At 41.9% G+C, this 20,265-nt stretch overlaps 1 protein-coding gene across 2 annotated transcripts in view; it reads right to left on the bottom strand.

The window, feature by feature from the left end:
• The window catches only part of LOC142590485 (uncharacterized), a 98,085-nt gene that overhangs the window by 72,753 nt on the left and 5,067 nt on the right, over positions 1 to 20,265 (bottom strand). The window contains exons 3-5 of one of the 2 annotated variants that reach the window (XM_075702643.1): positions 17,172 to 17,378; positions 4,012 to 5,662; positions 660 to 2,955 (exon numbers count right to left, since the gene is read on the bottom strand). In XM_075702643.1, the coding sequence (XP_075558758.1) occupies positions 4,338 to 5,662; positions 17,172 to 17,364 (1,518 nt within the window). In that variant the 5' untranslated portion in view covers positions 17,365 to 17,378 and the 3' untranslated portion in view covers positions 660 to 2,955; positions 4,012 to 4,337. Of the gene's footprint in view, positions 1 to 659; positions 2,956 to 4,011; positions 5,663 to 17,171; positions 17,379 to 20,265 lie in introns of those variants that run through there. The other variant, XM_075702644.1, reaches the window with a different exon arrangement.

Below are 20,265 nucleotides of genomic sequence, written 5' to 3'. Positions count from 1 at the left end.
TATGGGGCCTGGTGAGGCGCCTTTGTATAAATCAAGATCTCGGCGGCACTGTTAGCCATCTAGCGTCCACGTTCTAGGTGGTCTGAGAGAGTTTCTATCCGGTTTTCCTATGCCTGGCCTATCAAAGAATTCCTTGAAGCACATGTGTCTTGAAAACATGTATTCGTTGAGTTGTTTGCAAGACCAAATGTTGGACATTTCAGGAGATCAACTTCCCCGGGACTCAAAGTCTGTCATGTCTAACACATTGCTGCAGTGCTCTAGATGCTCACTTGTAGCATTATCGGTGGGGTCATATTAGTTGCCTTGGGTGGATCTACAGCTCTAGTACCTTCGTGCTGGTATTTATCTAATAGGTTTCCCTCCTTAGTTTCAACAAATTGTTCAAGTTCTCTTTTTCCCGGTTCAGGTAAATTTATGCTGTCGAGCTGATTGTAGTAAGTTGTTCCTGGCAGTGTTCTTTGAGAATATCATTTAAAGAGAGCAATGTATTTTGAAGCGATGCATGAACTTCACATTATGCTAGAACATGCTATGAATTGCCCCAGCAGCTCAACACATCCGAGCATACGGTAACGCTTGTGCAACAGAATGCCATGCAGCATGCTGCACATGTGCACATTTTGCCACTTCATATTTTCCTTTTATTAATACATAGACACCTACAAAGCTTAACTGTATGGATAGACAAATCCTATGCAAGTTCACAAGCTAAAAAGAAACTTTGAAAGAAGAACCTGCACTGAAACGGTCACATGTTGGTGCAGGCGACTCTTCACGTGGTTGTAGTACATTGTTGCCTAAAATAGATTTAAACTAGTGGTGTGCAAATGTAGAATTTTTCAGATTGATCGGAATACAGATGTACTAACGCCAGAGGTGAAACAAGTCAAATGCAGAATACGTTCCAAAATGTTTTCGAAAGAACGAACAGCTATTGTCAAAATATGTACAAAACAATGTGCACACCTTGGTGTTCATAACAGTGCTATGTTTCAATTGTTGTGCTGCATGTTAGGAAGCACTGCTTACTAAAAACAGGAATGGAGCATAAGGAACAAATGAGCAAACAGCGGAGATGATCCCTGTATAACCAGAAAAGTCAACCTACCTTAGCAACGTATACAGCCTCTACTATGCATGTTCTCATATTTTATGTCTATGCTATGCCCACGGGGGTGAATAGGGGCACACACGTAATGCTTTAAGTGTTTAAGTGTAATGTAATGCTGTAATGCAATTTAAGTGTAATGCTTTAAATGCTTTAAGCCGAGGCCAAAGAGGTGTGTTGCCTCCGCCGAGGGGGCATAAAGGTCCAAACACACGGCATCGGCTCAACCCCCAGGATCCCCTTTTCCTCGGACACAGCTAAGCCACGCACGGTTAGACGTGGCAGGGTCCAACCCTCCTGCGCTCAGGTACGTGCTGTCGCAACACACCAAACATCTGCTCATGCAGACGCCCCTACGGGGTGAAAATGTTTGCATTTATGTAGTGCCTATTCAAAAGCATCCAATATTTGCAAATAATCAAAACAAAAAGTTAATTATTTGATTTATTATCTTAAGAACATGCCCTGATCGAAACATTTTTGGTGAGGAAATTTCTTATAAGAGACTACCACAACTTCAATTTACAAAGAATATCTATAAATGTCGAAAAACATGATTGGCCCAATTTCTTGCCTTCTGTGCACCTATGTATTATACAGTGCAAGTGTCATTCTATGCTAGATTCGAAATGTAAATTTTGTACAAATATATTTGCAGATGTGTGTCACACCAGTGCTTGTACAAATGCAGACACATTTGTTTAAATAAAATGTAGGAATGAAATAGGCATGGGGGACTTGACATTTGACTGAAGACTTAAATTACTTGTGTGTATTAGTTACAACAAGTGCTTTCTGCACTAATAGTGAACTTCCAACTACCATTACTCAAATTGTCTTGCAGCCCCGATACAATAAAATGCTAACATGACTATATGCCTGTCATTCAAGTACTAAAATATCAATAACAGACAATGAATACTCATTATTCAAAGGCATTTATTTGGTGCTCTGATGAAAGAGACACTGAAAAGCGAAGTTATTGAACAATCAATTGCTCTAAAAAAGTACCCATCAGTAAAAGAAATGAAGTGCGTATAGAATAAGATCAAAGAGTCTCCAGGATGACCCATGTATACCAGAACCTAGAGGCAACAAATACATGAATGCGTCTAATAGAAGTTCTATATACTGTTATGATTGGGGGTTCAATCCCATCGCTCGTGATCCGTTGTCAAGATTGGAGTTGGGCATGAATTAGAAGGCAGCTGGCCCATGCCGTCGTCCAACTTATCCACGCTGAGGATGTTGATGAAGGGAAGGACTGCTTCTCACCGAGAACGAGGAATATGGGTTTATTTACAGTATTTATATCAGTCTAACATGACTGCTAGAGAGAGTGTCTCAGTTAACATGACTGCTTAAGAAAGTGTCTCGAGCATCCGCACAACAGCCGTTTATAAACACTCGGTCCTCCCCCGATTCCAAGGCGGCGGAAACGTTCGTCCAGTCATTGTAAACACGCCGCCTCTCCGAGGGACAGTTTACACACACACACAGGTTCACGGTCCGAAACCAATATCACACGGATTTCGTAGAACTCGGAGCGGACCCTCGCAGAGCACCCGGGTAGCCATTGTCCTGCGTCTTGGTCGGCGCGTGGGAAGGGGCCTCCGACGACGTTCCCGCGGCAACTCCCCCACTCATAGCAGATCAGGTCCACGTTGGTGGGTTCGGTAACAATAGTTGGCCCACCGAACTCATTCAGTCACAATGGCAATTTAGTGACGTCATGGTTAGAGGTTTGCGGCGGCGCTCTAGGAAACGTTGACGCCCGTTGTAGCAACTGGCTGGCAAGACTTGCACTTCAGCTGGGCCATTCTTAACAATACCAAAAGATAATGCTGAAAAACACAAAACCAAAATGCACAACTTAGAAAGCAGATCATTCAGACATTTATACTATAATAATATATATAACAATGAACATACCGTATTTACTTCAATTTAGGCTGGCTCCGATAAGCCAACCCCTGAAAAGTCCGGAAAAAGAAGAAAAGGAACTTACCTTGAAACTAGGCTGAACAAAAAAGAGAGGACAGCATTCACAAAATGAAAACAGCATTTACTGAAAATGAACATGCTGAGCTCTTCTATATCATCATCGCTGATGTGGTCCTGTAAATTCCATCCTTGTTGCAACGCAGATTCAAAGAATCTTTCGTTGCCCCCTCCAATGACGGACATTTTTTTCATCGATGTTGAAGTCCCGCCCAACTTGAATCTTTCACAATGACTATACAGCTAGCGCAACTTTTTGTTTGAAAGCACACAATAGTGGCATCGCCTGTTTGGTGCCATTATGGCAACGCCATGCCGCATGCCAATACAACACAGCCCGTGTCGCTCATGTACTTCAATTGGCTACTAGCATGGCATGTAGTGGCTGCAATGCTGACTTTTCAAGATAGTGTTAACTATGCACCACATTTATCCATTTTAATTAAAAACTGGCGTGTGTTTAAATATCTTTGAATATAAGCCAACCCTAGAGTTTTGTATGATTTGAAAATAAAAAAACATATCGGCCTAGGTTCGAATAAATACAGTAATTTTTGAGATCAGAACAAATATTCAACACTTTTCGAAGAATGAAAAATCACAATATAACAATGAAAATTGCTGATTTTACTATCTTCAATATATCGAGGTTCAACTGTATGTCTTTTTTCTCAGCTTTACGGCTTTGTGTGCGTCAGTTTTCATTGTTTGTTTTGCTCCATGTTCTATGACATGCTGCAAAAATATTTAGCACAAATATGGTGACCCAAAAAGTGTTTGAGGCCCCTTTAGGAGAACATGCAGACACTTGTGTTACCATTGCAGTAGAGCTCTATGCAACATGCTGTACATCTGTAGATCTTAATTCAAAATCTAGATCAACATGGTTGTTCACTTACCCTACAGTATCATGGTGCTCTCTTATGTCTGCTCAAGTGATGAGACTGCATAAAGGACCTGGAGCAGAGGGGGAATTGCATGGCCAGTCACCTGTATGAACGCGCTGCTCTATCCTGATGGCACGCTTCAATGAGAAGCTCTGAAGGAGTAAAGGGCACCAATATTGCTTCTGACCTATGTGGGTGCGCAGGTGTTTCATAAGGTTGCCCTTTTGTGAGAAGCTCTGAAGGCATGAAGGGCATTGAAATGGTGTCTCACCTGCAAGGGTGCGCAGGCACACTTTCAGGTAGGTCATTCATGAGAAGCTCCAAGAGGAAAGGCACTGCTATGGCTTCTTGCCTGTGTGAGTGTGCAGGTGGCTTTTCAGGTGGGTGTTTCGTGAAAAGCTCCGAGAGCATGAAGGGCACTCAAATGGTTTCTCGCCCGTGTGGCTGCGCAGGTGCCCTTTCAGGTGGGTCTTTTGTGAGAAGCTCCGAGAGCATGAAGGGCAGTGAAATGGCTTCTCACCTGTGTGGGTGCGAAGGTGGGACTTCAGGCTGCCCTTTTGTGAGAAGCTCTTAACGCATGAAGAGCACTGAAATGGCTTCTCTTCTGTGTGGGTGCGCAGGTGTGTCATAAGGTTGCCCTTTTGTGAGAAGCTCCGAGAGCAAGAAGAGCACTGATATGGCTTCTCGCCTGTGTGTGTGCGCAGGTGCAATTTCAGGATGGCCTTTTGTGAGAAGCTCTGAAGGCATGAAGGGCACTGAAATGGCTTCTCGCCAGTGTGGGTGCGAAGGTGGCTTTTCAGGTGGGTCTTTCGTGAGAAACTCTGAGAGCATGAAGGGCACTCAAATGGCTTCTCGCCTGTGTGTGTGGGCAGGTGGGATTTTAGCTTTGCCTTTTCTGAGAAGCTCTGAAGGCATGAAGGGCACTGAAATGGCTTCTCGCCAGTGTGGGTGCGAAGGTGGCTTTTCAGGTGGGTCTTTCGCGAGAAGCTCCGAGAGCATGAAGGGCACTCAAATGGCTTCTCGCCTGTATGGGTGCGCAGGTGCTCTTTCAGGTGGGCCTTTTGTAAGAAGCTCCGAGAGCATGAAGGGCACTGAAATGGCTTCTCACCTGTGTGAGTACGCAGGTGGCATTTCAGCTTTGCCTTTTGTGAGAAGCTCTGAAGGCATGAAGGGCACTTAAATGGCTTCTCCCCTGTGTGAGTGTGAAGGTGGCTTTTCAGGTGGGTCTTTCTAGAGAAGCTCCGAGAGCATGAAGGGCACTCAAATGGCTTCTTGCCTGTGTGGGTGTGCAGGTGCTCTTTCAGGTGGGCCTTTTGTAAGAAGCTCCGAGAGCATGAAGGGCACTGATATGGCTTCTCGCCTGTGTGCATGAGCAGGTGTCTCATAAGGTTGAACTTTCCTGAGAAGCTCCGAGAGCATGAAGGACAGTGATATGACTCCTCGCTTATGTGAGTGCACAGGTGCTCTTTCAGGTGGGCCTGTGGTGAGAAGCTCTGTGAGCATGAAGGGTACTGAAATGGCTTCTTGTCAGTATGGACGCTGGCATGTGTTTCCAGATGATAAAGTTTATCAGTCTCATAATCGCATGATTGACATCGGTGGAGGCATCCTGGCTTCAAGTTGTCACAGTTGGCAGTTGATAGAGAAATAGAAGGCCTCGATGCTGCACAAATAAAACAAAAGGAAGTAAAGGTTATTGGGTAATGCCAAAAGAACAAAGATGCTAAATTGAATGACAAGCTTTCTTTTTCTTTTATTTGGGATACCTTAAGGGTGATTTTAAGTATGATGAAACAAGGAACTCCTAATGGCCCTTTTTAATTTACCCAATATTTCTGCATCTCAATGCTTCATGACCTTGTTTGAGAAGTACACCAACAAAAATTATTTTCCAGAAAGGCAAAAAATTACGAAGTGACAGAATGTGGAGCATTCAGACTTTCATGGATTTCTACAACCCTTAGAGACAGATTAAAAATGCTTTGACCCAGCTTGCTCTGTCAACTTCAATGAGCACTCCAGGCCCGGAGGCCACATTTGGCACTTGCAAAACTTGTTACAATTTGCTGGCACAACCAATTTGTCGCATAAGAAATTTCATCAGTGGGTTTCTTCTTGACCACACGCTGAACTTTGGCAACATTTTCATAAGTTGAGACTGCAAGGGGCCAGTTAGGAAATATCGTATTTTTTCCTCTATAACCCAGCAACATGTAAAACCGGCACCCTCTTTCAGGAGAGTAGAGTGTGCACAGCTGGGCTAGTAGTTGTGAATAACATTACATAACATCATTCTAGTGCACAAACAAACACAAACTAGCAGAGAAAGACAAAAAGAATGCCGGTTCTTGTTATCCTTCTTTGCTCGGCAGTGTTTGTGTGTGCACTGGAAATATGTTTCATAATGCTTTCAGAACAGCCCACAAAGAAAGAAAAACATGCACATATAACCCACAATAATAACTGTATACAACACTCAGACATTTGTAGAAACAGTATCCATTTGGGGATAAACAACTGGTCCATGCCATATCTTCAGCCAGTGACTCTGCTGGGCTGTTCAGCACAGCTTATAATGATCAAAGTTTTACTTTGCCGGTGCCATGTACACTATTTTCAAAGTGTTAAACACAAAATGACAACCCGTAAAGAGGAGGAGAATGACTAACAATGTAGAAGGGAGCTTCAACACACAGACCTCGAAAGACAGTGGGGTTCCCCAGGAGATGACGAAAGCTTGAGTAATTGAGAACTTTGCTCTGACATGTGACTCTGTGGCAGTGCACGCTGTGCTGACATGAAGGCAGACCTCAAATCCAGATTACTATGATCCGCACCTCGATCCTAACCTTACTGTGAAATTTTAGCAATTTTCGTACAAGTTATACAAGCCAAAATACGGCAACTTCTCCGTGAGTGATCTAGCCGTTCTTCAATCGAGAATACTACTTGCTAATCTGGAATTTTCTCAGTGCCATCCTTATAGGCTTACTAAAGTTGACATCTTCAATTGCAGTTTTGTTCAAGGTGAAAAAATCTGACACCCACTCTGCTCCTTGTGCTCTGCCAGCACAAAATAGTGGCAAGTGGTTGCTGGAACTGACAAGGAATGCTACAAACAAACCATTCCTTTTGCAAAGCACAATGCATTTTAACACACTAGCAGGAGAAGGCATAACACAACATACCGTACAAACCTGCATATAAGAGAAGTCCTTTTTCTAAATTTTACAATGTGAAATTTCTTCCCCCCGTATTATATATGGATCCCAAAGTTTCCAGTCCAATAATTGCAGTTCCGGTTTCATTGTTACTCAGTTCTATCATCATCAAGACTCGTAGCAGAAGATGTGTCAACTAGCGGTGGTGTCGGTAGGCTCCTGCTTTTTTCAACCGGTGCCATTTTGACCACACCACCAATCGGCATGTTCGTCTAGTCTATCTTGCATGCTGTCGTGACTGAGAAAGTAGCACCCAGCTGGCTTTAAGAGGAAAGTTACTTTAGCTATCGAGACCCTCAGGAATCGAACTGCAGGGCGGCACTTTGGCGTCATTGAGAGTAGCATTCATGGCTGGAAGAAGCAAAAGGAGGCAATATTTTTTTAGAGGGAAAGAACGGACTCTTAGCTGAGATTGAACAAGAGCTGACTGCTTTTGTGCAATTCCAATGGGCTGCTCACCAGGCTGTGAACAGAACATTGAGCTGCTACAAGCAAAGGCAAGAGAAGTTGCCCCGGAGAAAGGCATTCCGTGGAATGATTTCAAGACTAGGAAAAACTGTGTATCACATTACATGTACAGCACTGGATTTTCTTTATGCCGGCGGATGTCAATATCGCAGAAACTTCCTGAAAGCTATGAAGAACAGCTTGTGGTTTTTCAGCAGCATGTGACAAAGCTGGGGAAGAATCTTGACTTTCAGTTGGGCTAGATCAGGAACGGTGATCAGATGCCGGTGTACCTTGACATGCCGTCACTGCTCATAGTGCAAGAGAAATGCTCCAAACAAGTTTGCACAAGGTCCACTGGCGATGAGAAGACTCGTGTCATCGTAATGTTATACAGTATGGTGGATGGTTGCATGCTTCCACTCTACATATTGTTCAAGCAAAAACACTGCCGAAAAATTAGAAGTTTCCAAAAAATGTTGTTGTGTAATGCCAGGACAAAGGGTGGATGGATGAAGCACTGGTGTTTGATTGGATCAAGTCTGTCTGGTGCCGGAAACCTGCAGCAGTCCTGGGGCTCCCATCACTACTTGTGTTGTTTTTTTTTGCTGTCACCTGGCCAATTCCGTGGAGAAACTACTGTGCAAATCTCGCACCGAACTCATCGTCATTCCTGGAGGGATGACATCCCAAGTGCAACCATGGGATGTCATCATTACCAATCCTTTTGAAGATCAATTGCTGCTACTACGAGCAGATGAAGTCGGGAGATCTATAAGTAACGGCTACCGGACAGCCGAAACGGGTCTCTCCAGCAGTGCTTTGTAGCTGGATCACGAATGCACAGGCCAGCATGACTTTCCATGGGAAGAAATCTCTGACAAGGGGCTATTGGGAGGCAGTGCCAGTGAAATGGACAGCTGAACATTAACTGCAAAGCAAATAAGTGCTTTCTGTAAGCTTTCCCACTCACATTATATGCGGATAAAAACTTTTTTCTTTCGTTTGTGCTATCCCCAAATTACACCTCATACCATACGTGGGTCCGAATCATATGCGAGATTTTACAGTAACTTAAACAGCTGCACAAAAACAAGGAAGACAACTGTACACAAAGTTAGTTTCTGGTTAAATTTGGGCCAACTATCACGCTTGGTTTTTGCTAGGCAAGTGAGGGCTTGGAATTTTGTTGCATCTTCACATGAAGGTATACTACATGAATATGGTGGCTGGAATGGCTAAGAAAAAAACTTGGCTTGACTTGAATATGACCAAAGCAGTTGGACAGGAAACAACAACAGGATGTAGCAGTTATTGTGGAAATGAAGGAGCAGTTCGTAAATTATGACCGACATCAACGTCACCTCAACAAAAAAGGTTAATTTGATTTGTTTAAGGCCACACTCATCATACACTTCTTTCCAAAGCCCCTGTTCAATTGCTATCACACTCACCTCTTACTGTTTCCAGCAATAGTACTGAGTAGGAGTATTCAACACTGAGTAGCATGCTTTTCGATGCGAAAAAGCAAAAAATTTAGTACCATAAATATTTGTTGTCGGTCCTTTTGATAAGATGTTCGCTTTTACCTATGGCACTCTCCCTTGTCATGACAGCAGAATTTTTATGCATTTCAATGTTCACAGCTTGGCCGTTATTTCCCTGATGCACCAGAATACCACAGCTTACTGCAGACACATTTAGATTCACAGGTCTGTTATCTCTATCAGATATACCGAAATAGCAAGTTTTTGTACTTAGGCATAATGCAGAACTCTACAAATATGTTTTGTGAAAGACAAAAAAATAATGTAACATCTGGGAGAAGGTAACAGTTCGGAAGGCTCCAAATTGCCACAGCAACGTCAAAACACCTCTGAATGGCTACAAGTACAGTTATTAGATATCTCGGTGTTTGTACCTTGACTGGAAACAGAGTGTACACGTGTGTATATCCAGAGCCCTCCCATGTTTTCTGGTCATTAAACTGTACCGTCATGCTATAGAAGAAGTTCATATGCTGCTCAAAGCTGCCACGACACTGTGCCTCAGAGGGCATCGTTCGCGTACAGAAATGCTTGCGCGGTGCGAGATGAGCTGATTGATATGGTGCATTCTGTGCACATGCTGCATTATTTTTCGAGTTCTGGACTATTTAGCTTAAGTGGAAGAGTGGGACAATGGCGAACATGTGTTGCATGCCAAGGTGCTGTTCCAGCAACAAGGGAATGACCAAAAAGGTATCTTGTTTACCAAGTGAGAAGGAGCAGTGCGAGAAACGGTAGTGGGCCATACCATGGCAGGAAAGTGGGGGTTTTAACTTCAAATGCAAGTATATGCGTTTGTGCGCCAAACACGTCAACGCTTGGACATCATCAGTGCCCCCAGTTTCGACATAAATTGTGACGTGCTCCTGGAGCATCAAAAGCCGAAGCAGAAGCTTAGTGCCATGACAAGGATTTTTTAAGGCCTTCTAGCGTATCTCACGAAACCCAAACCTCGGTTCCACTCTTCGATAGTTTGACCAACATGCTAACGACCACGTGAGTCATCAAGAACGATTGAAGAGTGCCAGTGTCTTTATCTTTAAAAAACCGTCTGGGTAAGAAAAAACCATGGTATTGGTGCTGTGGCTCTTTGCGTTCTTTAAGAGTTGATTTAAAATGTGTTATGAAATGCTTATGCTTCAAGTTTTCGTGTGTACAGAAATAATTTATTCTGCATTGTGTATTTATTGCCTTTCGTTTGATCGTGTTTCCTGTGCCTCAATGCGTATCTCCCATGTTTTAATGCTCTTTATTTATGTTTCTTATGGAGTAAGAAACTTCTTGCATCGCAAATGGTGGAGCATTTGTGACAGGATGCCTTTGTGTTTTTTTCAATAAATCAATCGGAAAACTTTATTCCATCCACAAATCTGTTTTTTGTGGAACACGAGGGCTTGAAAAAAAGTGGATTTATCTACTTGAGAAGCTTCGAGCCCCCGTTTCCTGGCATACAGTGAGAGCGTGAAAATACAAAAATGTGTGTACACATTGAGCAATGAATATTCCCTAAGGCACTCATGACAATAAATTCATCGATGCATTATACAATTGTAACACAGCAAAAAATCATTCGGAAATCTGGAATAAAATTGTACATAATATGTAGCTTTCACACAAAAGTAATGGATCAATCTTTTGCAACAAAAAATGCCTTGATTGCATGGTTCCCAGTTGTTTCTAATTTCATTCCATATTAAAGAAGTTTGTTCAACAGCTTAGGAAGCGTGTGATGAAGCATTTGTTTTGTTAACATGAGGCATGTAAAGGGTATTTTTCAGATATCATCACTGCGTGAATTATAAGACCTCGTGAGTGGTGTCAACTCTGAAAGTGTACGTAGAAGTCCGTCTGACTCGTATTTATATTTTCTGGCTAGATTTAAAGGGTTCAATTTATGCACAGTTACAAGGTTGTATTTTATAAATAGAGGTTTTGTGTGCGCAGTTTTTTCAATGCATGCAATGTGATGAAGTGCTTTCCTTTGTAATATAAGCAGCTGGTTCAGGTTCGTTAACGTGGTTGTGCCCCACACTAGACAGCAATAATTTAAATGCAAAAAAGATAGTGCGTTATAAATATGAAGTTTCACAGCTGCTGGTAAGTGGAACTTGACGCCATAATTCCTACTGCCTTTGCAATCTGCGTAGCAACGTGATTAACATGGATGTCCCAAGACATATGCTTTTGGAAAACTACACCAAGTGACTTTACCAAGTCAACAATTTCTATACGTGAATTCCCTAAGATTAGGTTCAAAGTGGGTGCTGCAAGGGAGTGTCGAGGTGTGAAGATAATAGCTTTTGTTTTATCTGTGTTAATTTCAAGCGAATTTATTATGCTCCACTCGTGTAAATCGCGGAGAGCTTCATTAATATTACATTGAAGAGTTTCATAATGATGACTGCGAAAAAAAATTGTGGCATCATCTGCGTAAGTTATATACTATATGCGCCGTGGTTACGTTGTGTAATGTCATTTATATAGAAATTAAATAGAAGCGGTCCAAGTATGCTCCCTTGGGGGACACCTGAGGTAACTGCTTTGCATGGAGATAAATTTCCCTGAATGCAAACACATTGCATTTTATGTTGAAGGTGGGATGTTATAAGCGCGAGCGGTGTGCCTCTAATTTCATATAATTCAAGTCTTTTAGTTAGTGTTAAGTGGTTTAGACGGTCGAACGCCTTTGAGAAGACAATATGTATACCAGCTATCAGGCGTTTTTCATTGAAGGCTTTTAGAATAATTTCTATTTGCATGACAAGGGCAAGTTCTGTAGACCTGCCTTTTCTGAATCCAAATTGGGTGGGGCTAATCAAATTGTATTTGTTGGCAAACCCAATTATTCTAGCGTACATTATTTTTTCTAAACCTTTGGAGAACACGGGCAGTATGGATATCGGCCTGTAATTTGATAAGTTGTTTTTTTCTCCGCCCTTGAATATCGTAATAACTTTTGCTATTTGCATTTTTCTTGGAAAAACGCCTGTCGAGAGAGCTAGATTATATATATGTGTGAGCTGTGTCAGTATGATGCCAAGAACGCATTTTACTGGCCCGATTTGAATGTTGTCAAAATCATACGTTAAGCTGTTCTTGAGAGATTTATACACGTTATTTATTTCACTTTCAGTTGTGGTATTCATATACTATATGCTCGCAGAATTTCTCGACATTCCATTTACTGCCTCTGGAGAATGAGAGCTAGTGACTAGATTTATGAAGTAGTGATTAAATTCTTCCGCTAATTCAGCTCCTCATTTAAGTTGATTGTTCAGCGTTATTTCACCAACCTCTGTATTTTTTGGTACCTGATTTAGTAACTCATTCATTTTCCTCCACATTAAGTCCAATTTCTGTTTTCTCCCGGTATCGAAGTAACTGCAGAGATAGTTTTGCTTTGTGTTCTAAAATGAGGCATTAGTTTTGTTTCTGTGTGTCCGAAATATGTCCCAATCATCAGTGTTATGCGTTTGGAGGAACCTGTTAAAAAGCTTTTTTTTCTTTTTAATCATTTTAAGGCATTTCTTATTTATCCAAGGCTTGCGCACTTTTTTAAATTTTTTGTGTATGATATATGCAAGTGACTTTCAGTATGCATCAAGAAATAGGCGCAAGAATTAATCATATGCATCACCAGAGGTGTGAGACACGTATACAGCATCCCATTTTATTTTTATAAGGTGATTGCGAAAGTTCTGCAATGTTTTTTCGCAAATATTTTGAATTTTCTTGGTTTGTGGAAGTGTCGTCGGTCGCTATTAAGCACTTTTGCCAACAAAAAAATAGGTAAGTGATCACTAATGCTTGATGCCAATACACCACCAGTAACTTTATGCTCTGGTAGGTTTGTTATAAATAGGTCAATTGATGTATTCGTTGTCTTTGTCACTCGTGTAAGATCTCTAATCACATTAGTCGAACAGTATGAAGACAGCATTGTCTGTAACTTATGTTGAGCATTTGAGTAATTCAGCATGTTGATGTTAAAATCACCTCCCAGTATTAGTACCAGGTCATTTTCACTTGTATAGTTCAATAAACCTTCTAAATACACAATGAATGTATCCACAATTCCATCTGGAGGGCTGTACATTACAGCTACAATATATTTCTGTGATACAATAACAATGCACTCTACATCATGCGTTATAAATGAAAATTCAGGAAGTAGGTCACAAGTAATACACTTTTTAACATTCAGTAACACTCCTGCACCACGTTTATCTTGGCGGTTTAGACGAAAAGTCTGATAATTATCAGTCACTGGCATCGCAGTCCGAATTAAACCACGTTTCGGTCAGCATAATTATATCGAATTTAAAGCAAAATTGGTCCAAGAAGAGGTTTAGCAAGTCCTGTTTATGGTAGGCAGATCTGATGTTTAGGTGGAAGCCCATTAGTCCAATATCGTTTTCGGAAGCTGCAAGACTGTTAACGTCTTCGGGTTGCAATGCCATGATGGATAGGAGTGATGTTCAAAGGCATGACGCCATTCATTCAAACTATTTTTGCAATGTCACTTTCAGTGTCTACGCGAAGTACTGCGGACTGTTCATCCTTTCGAGCAAAACTCTTTCCATCCCTAATTGTCTGTATGTCACTTATTTTACATAAATATTGTGCTTATATGATGTTTTTGCACCAATACGTCTTATTTCTTTTTCTGATTAATTTACAAAACAATTTTTTCCCCTTTTTTGATCAAGACAAGAATATCAGGAGCGGTGATTAGAATATTTTCACCTCTTGGAAATAGTTGTCTGATAAGAACCAAAATACCAAGTCACGTCGTTTCTGCATCGAAACTATGAGCAACGGGAATAAGTGTTGGGCTTACTGTCGCTTCTAAACGACTGCTTGCTAAGACAATAGCCTAATTACAGTGAAGTTTCAACTTTACAGGTCCAAAGACTTCCATGTTTGCCTTTTTCCTATACTGAAAGCCGAATCAAAGGCATTTAGTTGTGAGGCTTGTCTTACATTTATCCTACCTAAATCTTGTTCAGAAATGCCTTCGCTTTGCCGAGAAATCTGAAGCGCAAGGAGCAGCTCAGTTTCCTTTGTTATGAAACAAAGTCATTATTACTGAAGCAGCCCTTGAAATAACAATTTCATTGTTTTGATCTCCTGATAAGAGACTGCTCACAGTTTAACAGAATGTTAACAGCTGTGCTCGGCAGACAACCTGGCGTTATGCACAACCGAGAGCTTACTTACGGGCGAGTGGGGATGAAACAGCCCTGATGTTTGCCTCTGTTTACAAGTGGCACCACTGATGCTTTGCTGTAAATGTGCGGTGTTTAACCTTTTGTTGGACCCAATGAGGGAACAAATGCTATCTTGTTTAAAACATTATGAGTAAGCTATTGATTCTTGATTCCCCCCCCAAAAAAAAACAATGCGGAAGTTGAGAAATGCAGGGTGTCTACCAAACTGACATTTCCAAATTCTCCGAATTTTCCAGGTTTTTCCCGAGTGCCTTTGCAAAATTCCTTGAGTGACACAGAACTTCGTTTTCTACCCCGACGGGCTGTCACCATGTTGCCCAATGCTGTCACTCTCTAGTAAGCATGTTCAATAACAAAAAAAAAAAAAAAAACTTAATCCAGTTTAAATAGTAAGGAGTAGTGTCTATTTCATTCAAAAAGAAAACAATCTATTTTATTCAGAAGAGGGGGTTAGTAAAACAGAAAGTAGATTCAAAGAAAAGAGAAGGTTAGCAAACAGACGAGAGGGGTTAGTAAAATGCAGAGTGGATAAAATATCTTCTACAAAAAATGGTAAAGCTCATTACAAATCGAGTCGAACAGTTTCAAATGCAAATAAATAGATGCATACACAAGTAAATAATTTCTAATATGAGCGCTTTCTATCAACTGATAGCAAGCTGATTGGTATGATGCCCAAACTTTGTCACAAGTGAGATTCTCTCTCAGCAGCTGGAAGGTCAACCTCAACTGTGCTGATATACTTTCAGCCTGCGCACAGCACTTCAGTATTGCGTTTCACTGCTTTAAAGAGTTTATTTTTGTTTAGCTGAGGGACACCTGCAACTCGGCATCAGCCAACACTTTGTTTTTTGAGCTCAAGCTTTTTAAAGAAGTGGCAGAGCGTTTCCTCTCCCATTCATTTCTCAATGGATCTGGCCTTTCTGTTCTCGTCCTCCTTTCGTCGTGCGTTCGCCCCACGAACCATTTGAAACATCCTCTTGGTAAGTTGTACAGTCAACGTCAGATTCTTCGGACACCCTAGGGGCCACGAAAGCGTGCGAAAATATGAATGCAAGTCTTTTAGTGGCCTTTGGGGCTCAAATCGCCACGGGCACATCCTAAAAAAGCTCTGAAGGCCTCCCTGTACACTTATTACGCATGTCGGTGTTTGTACTGTGAGAGGAGATGACGGATGTACGCGTGTATAATTAAGGAATACATATTGTATCCCATGAAAATTGGCCCTTCTTATGCTTGTTAAGCTTCACTGCAATACTTTGCGTGTGCTTCACCGTGGAACATTACTGAATTGAGCTGAATCAAACTTCCGGGAACCGGTATTACCCAATTTGCTGTGCTTTCAGAGCTTCGAAGCCAACCACAAGGATTACAAATGCGGAGTCTGTGCCATTGCTCACAGCGGCGAATTCTTTCAATGAAAAGCACGGCAATGAATGGTAAAAAGCTTAAGAGCGAACGTCGAAGCAGCTAGGCCCAGAGTTTTTGTGGTGATGGCTACGGCTGCGAGCGGATTTGCGTGCGAGAGTACAGATTCAAGGTGGCAGTGGTGGCTTTAATGCCTGGTCTACTGTGCAATATGATACTCTGCAATATGAACCAACCAGCTCAGCAACATGTACTTCTTCATTAATGCCGTTTTGGACATGCGATCAAGGCAAAAAGTCCGAAAAATCACGCAGTGAAAGGTAATTGCATCCGAAATTTCAGACGTTTCTATACATTGTCCCTATCGGGTACATGGTGGTGTTGTGAAGCAGTCCAAATTATCGGGCATGTCCGGAATATCGGTTGTTGACTACAATGGCAACTTCTCCAGCCGGTGACACGGCATCAAAGGTGATTTGCTACGATTCCTCTGTTATTCGAGCCAGCATCAGCGCAGCTTTCGTTCCCTTGCAATAATATTACAGCTAATTTTTCCTGATAAAATCTCAAGTTCCCTGCGTACCCTGAGTAATTCCAGACTATTCAAAATACCTGAGAATTCCCGGTTTTCAGGCACCCTGGAGGTGTTTCATTGCAAAGAGTAAAGTGGGACCTATACGTCCCGCTGTCCTGTTGAGTCACTTTGATCAAGTGGGACTCATGTGTAGCACTGTCCAGCTGAGGCAGTTTACATTTTCTCTAGGAATGGTGTGAAGCAACTTGCACACCACCGAATGTTGCACACATTGCAGATGTGCTTTGTGCGGACTTTTTTGCTAGTATTAGTCATGACTGGTCATTACTAAGCATTTTTTATCATTTTTAATCAACTGTAGTTGTTACAAGTTTTCGATAAAAATATTGGTCATTTCATAGTCATTACAAGTCATTTCAGTCATTATTAGTCATTACTGCTCACTAGTAAGCATTTTTAGTCATTTGTAATCAACTGTTGTCAGTACAAGTCATTTTAGTCATTACTACTAATCACTAGGCATTTCTAGTCATTTCTAATCAATTGTGGTCATTATAAGCCATTGTTATACATAGTGGTCATTTCGGAGTCATTACAAGTCATTATTAGTCATTACTAGTCATTATTAACCTCTACCGATCTCTATTATAACATTATCGTTCACTAACTGTCACTATCAATCATTTCTCATTCTTTAATCTGTCTTCATATGGCGTGATGACGCATCGGCAGACACTCCGGCAGTCAGGTCTGCTGACACAAAGTTCACCAAGAGCCTAGAAAGGCTTAATATAAGAGAAGAGAAGTGCCAGTCACTACCCACCTGAGGTCGAGCTTAACCGATCCGGAGTCTCCATACTCTGCATGCTCCTCGACACGCTCCATGCTTTGAAGCAGCACCCGACAGACTTGTCAGCCAGAGGCAAGCTGCACTGCATGCCAACTTCGACCTGACCAACGACCTTGGAAGGGGCGTGGCATGCCGCTTTGGTATTGATAGTTTCAGCAAGACTCATCGCATTGGTGAGGCCTGCAGAAAATAATTGGGGTGATTGCAGTCCTGCTACAGCATCAAGAACAAGAGGCAAATACAATAGAATGCAGGGACACTTTACAATGCATAGCCATGGAACAAAAAATAACCCTTCGGTTCAGTACTCCTACAAGGCTACAAGAGACAATCTGCATTGAATACTCAAAAAGCAAGGCAACCTCATTTCTGTGAAATGCTTACGATAGTAGAACGTATCTCAAGATACTTCTATACCTGATACATATGAAAGCTATTGGTGTAGACCAACTAATGTAAAGTGATTACAAGATCCTAAGGTCATCGCTATCACCCTATTTAATGCCCACTGTAGGACCCGCAATCGCCCCATGTCTTGTGCTAGCTGATACCATCCTGTGCTTGCAAATTTTCTATTTCATCACACTACATAGTTATCTCCTGTCTGCAATTGCACGTCAGTTCCATTGGTACTCATTCTGTAACCCTGCTAGACCGTCAGTTACCTGCCCTACCCATTACATTGCTTGCCAAAATTTATTTTTTGTGCAAAAGCATTCTTTAAGACTTTAACCCAGTTAGCAGTAGTGTGTGTGTGTGCGTGTGTGGGCATGCATGCAGCTAACCTCTTTCGTGCCAACTTGGGTCACTGTGTAGTCGATGGTCACATGGGTGGAGCATCTGGCTGCTGTGCTGAGGGAGCGGGGTTCAAAACCAACTGCTGGCCCAACTTGGGTCATTGAGCATGTAACATTAGTTATGTGCTGCTCTTCACCAAAATTCGACACCGAGTTGGGCCACTGGGTATGTGGCACTCGGTATGTGCCACTGTTCAATGTCCCTGAGCAGCTTCTCCCAGTGATCTCCAATTACCAGTCTTGTAATCCACATTTACTCTGACTGTGTCTAGGCTGGCTGGCCTGTTTCTTTTTACTAATTTGGTCTTTCTCTCCTCAAATTGAGGACAATCCTAGACCTCCCTAACCTATGATCACTACCATTTACCCTACCCAACGCTTCTACATCCTGCACTAGGGTTGGCACAGAGTATGAAATCTATTTCATCTCTCGTTTCTCTATTAGGGATTTTCCAGGCCCAACTCCTGTTACTGCGTTTCCAGAAGAAGGTATTCATAATGTGATGCTGATTCCTTCCCGTGAACTCTACCAACATATCTCGTCTACTATCCCTAGAGTTGATGCCATAGCTGCCAGTCGCCCATTATCCCAGTCAATTTTCCCCCACTTTTGCATTAAAGTCACCCATGATTACTGTACAGCAAGTTTGGACCTTTCTCATTGCTAATTCAATGTTATCATAAAACTGTTCTATTTCTCCATAATCATCACTGGAGGTTGGAAAGTAGCCTTTTACTACCTGTAATCAGTGTGATCATACCGATATGTGTTGTTAAGTTTTATTAAGATGGCTGCTACCCTTTTATTAATACTGTCACATTGTAGTGATGGTGACCAATCAAAGTGGCACAATGCACTGGGCAAACCTGTGCCCAGCAAAACCAGTGACACTGAACACAATTATAGCGGTGCACACTCATTGATCGTCGAAGTATCATCTGCGGGTCAAGTGCATTGGCTTTCATACATGACTCGTCAAAGGCTCCACTTCCATTGCTGGTGCCTTCATGCCTTCCAGAAAGTACTATGCAATTTGTGATGCGCATACAATGCGACTACACAAGGTTCAATGACAACAGACACAACCAGCGATAACAGTCGAGAAACTTCCGATACTTAAAAGTGGGTCTTTGGCTGCATGACAATATTGTAACAGAGATTGGTCCGTTAAAAACGTTAAACAAAAACATTTATACAGATACCAATACTGTAGAATTCATCAATATTGCTTGCCATGTCCTTATGATTAGAAGCCCTACCCTATATTCTATTTTATCTGGAAGACCTCTGTAGGAGAGGACATGGCCATTAGTCAACTCTGTATAAGCACTCTGTTTTTCTAACCTCATTACACACCAATTTTATCTTGGGAAATGCCTGATAATACATCAAAGAGCCCACTAAGCTAGCGTCACTCTCAAGGGGTCACATGTTAAATCTTCCCAGGTTCAATTTTCAGTGGCAGTCTGTACAGATCCAGAGATTCTTAGCACCCTTTGCCACTTTGCAGGTCTGACTGCCACCTTGTTCAGGTGCTTCGCAGCTGCACTCGGTGTGTGCTGCTCTTCACTGAACGACTTTGACGTCAACTTGGGCCACAGGATATGTGCCACTGGACATGCGCACTTTTCATATTATTTATCATATAACAATTGTGCACCAATCATAAGATTGCTAATGACATTAAAGTCACCAATCATCTCTATAGAATGGATGCACCACCAATGGGCTTCCTCCTAACCCTTTGAAGGTCTATCTTTTCTCCAAATGCGACCACCCCAGGGCCGAGTTTTCTTTAAATGCGGATTTAAAATATTCAAACTGACATATTTTTCAGGAAAAAGTTACAATATTTTAGAGTGATGATACAGTGACAAAAAATATTTTCCATAAGTAGACACGCATTGTTTATTCATGAGTACACATACAGATGGGTTTGCATAAATACTTATAAGAATTAAAAAAGTAGATACAGCGAAATAGATATGTAGTAGTCAGCATCGAAGGAATCGCCACTTGACTCACTTCCAGCAGAGCAACCAGCATCCAGCACCTTCAGTCTCCTATTCAACCACGTGAAATTGAATGCGCCCATAGGCTCGGAACTTATCACTATGGCAAGTCCAGACAAGTAACTGTTAAATTCGCTCACTTCAAAGATAAAGACCGCATCCTTTCACTAGCTAAGAAAATCAGAGGAACAACTTTCGGCATTTCCGAAGATTTTTGCCCCACATTTCGCCTAGCTCGTAAGCGCCTCATTGAATTC

The sequence above is a fragment of the Dermacentor variabilis genome, chromosome 8, assembly GCF_050947875.1.
Source record: "Dermacentor variabilis isolate Ectoservices chromosome 8, ASM5094787v1, whole genome shotgun sequence".
Lineage (NCBI taxonomy): Eukaryota > Metazoa > Arthropoda > Arachnida > Ixodida > Ixodidae > Dermacentor > Dermacentor variabilis.
This window is presented reverse-complemented; position numbering and strand designations above follow the sequence as displayed.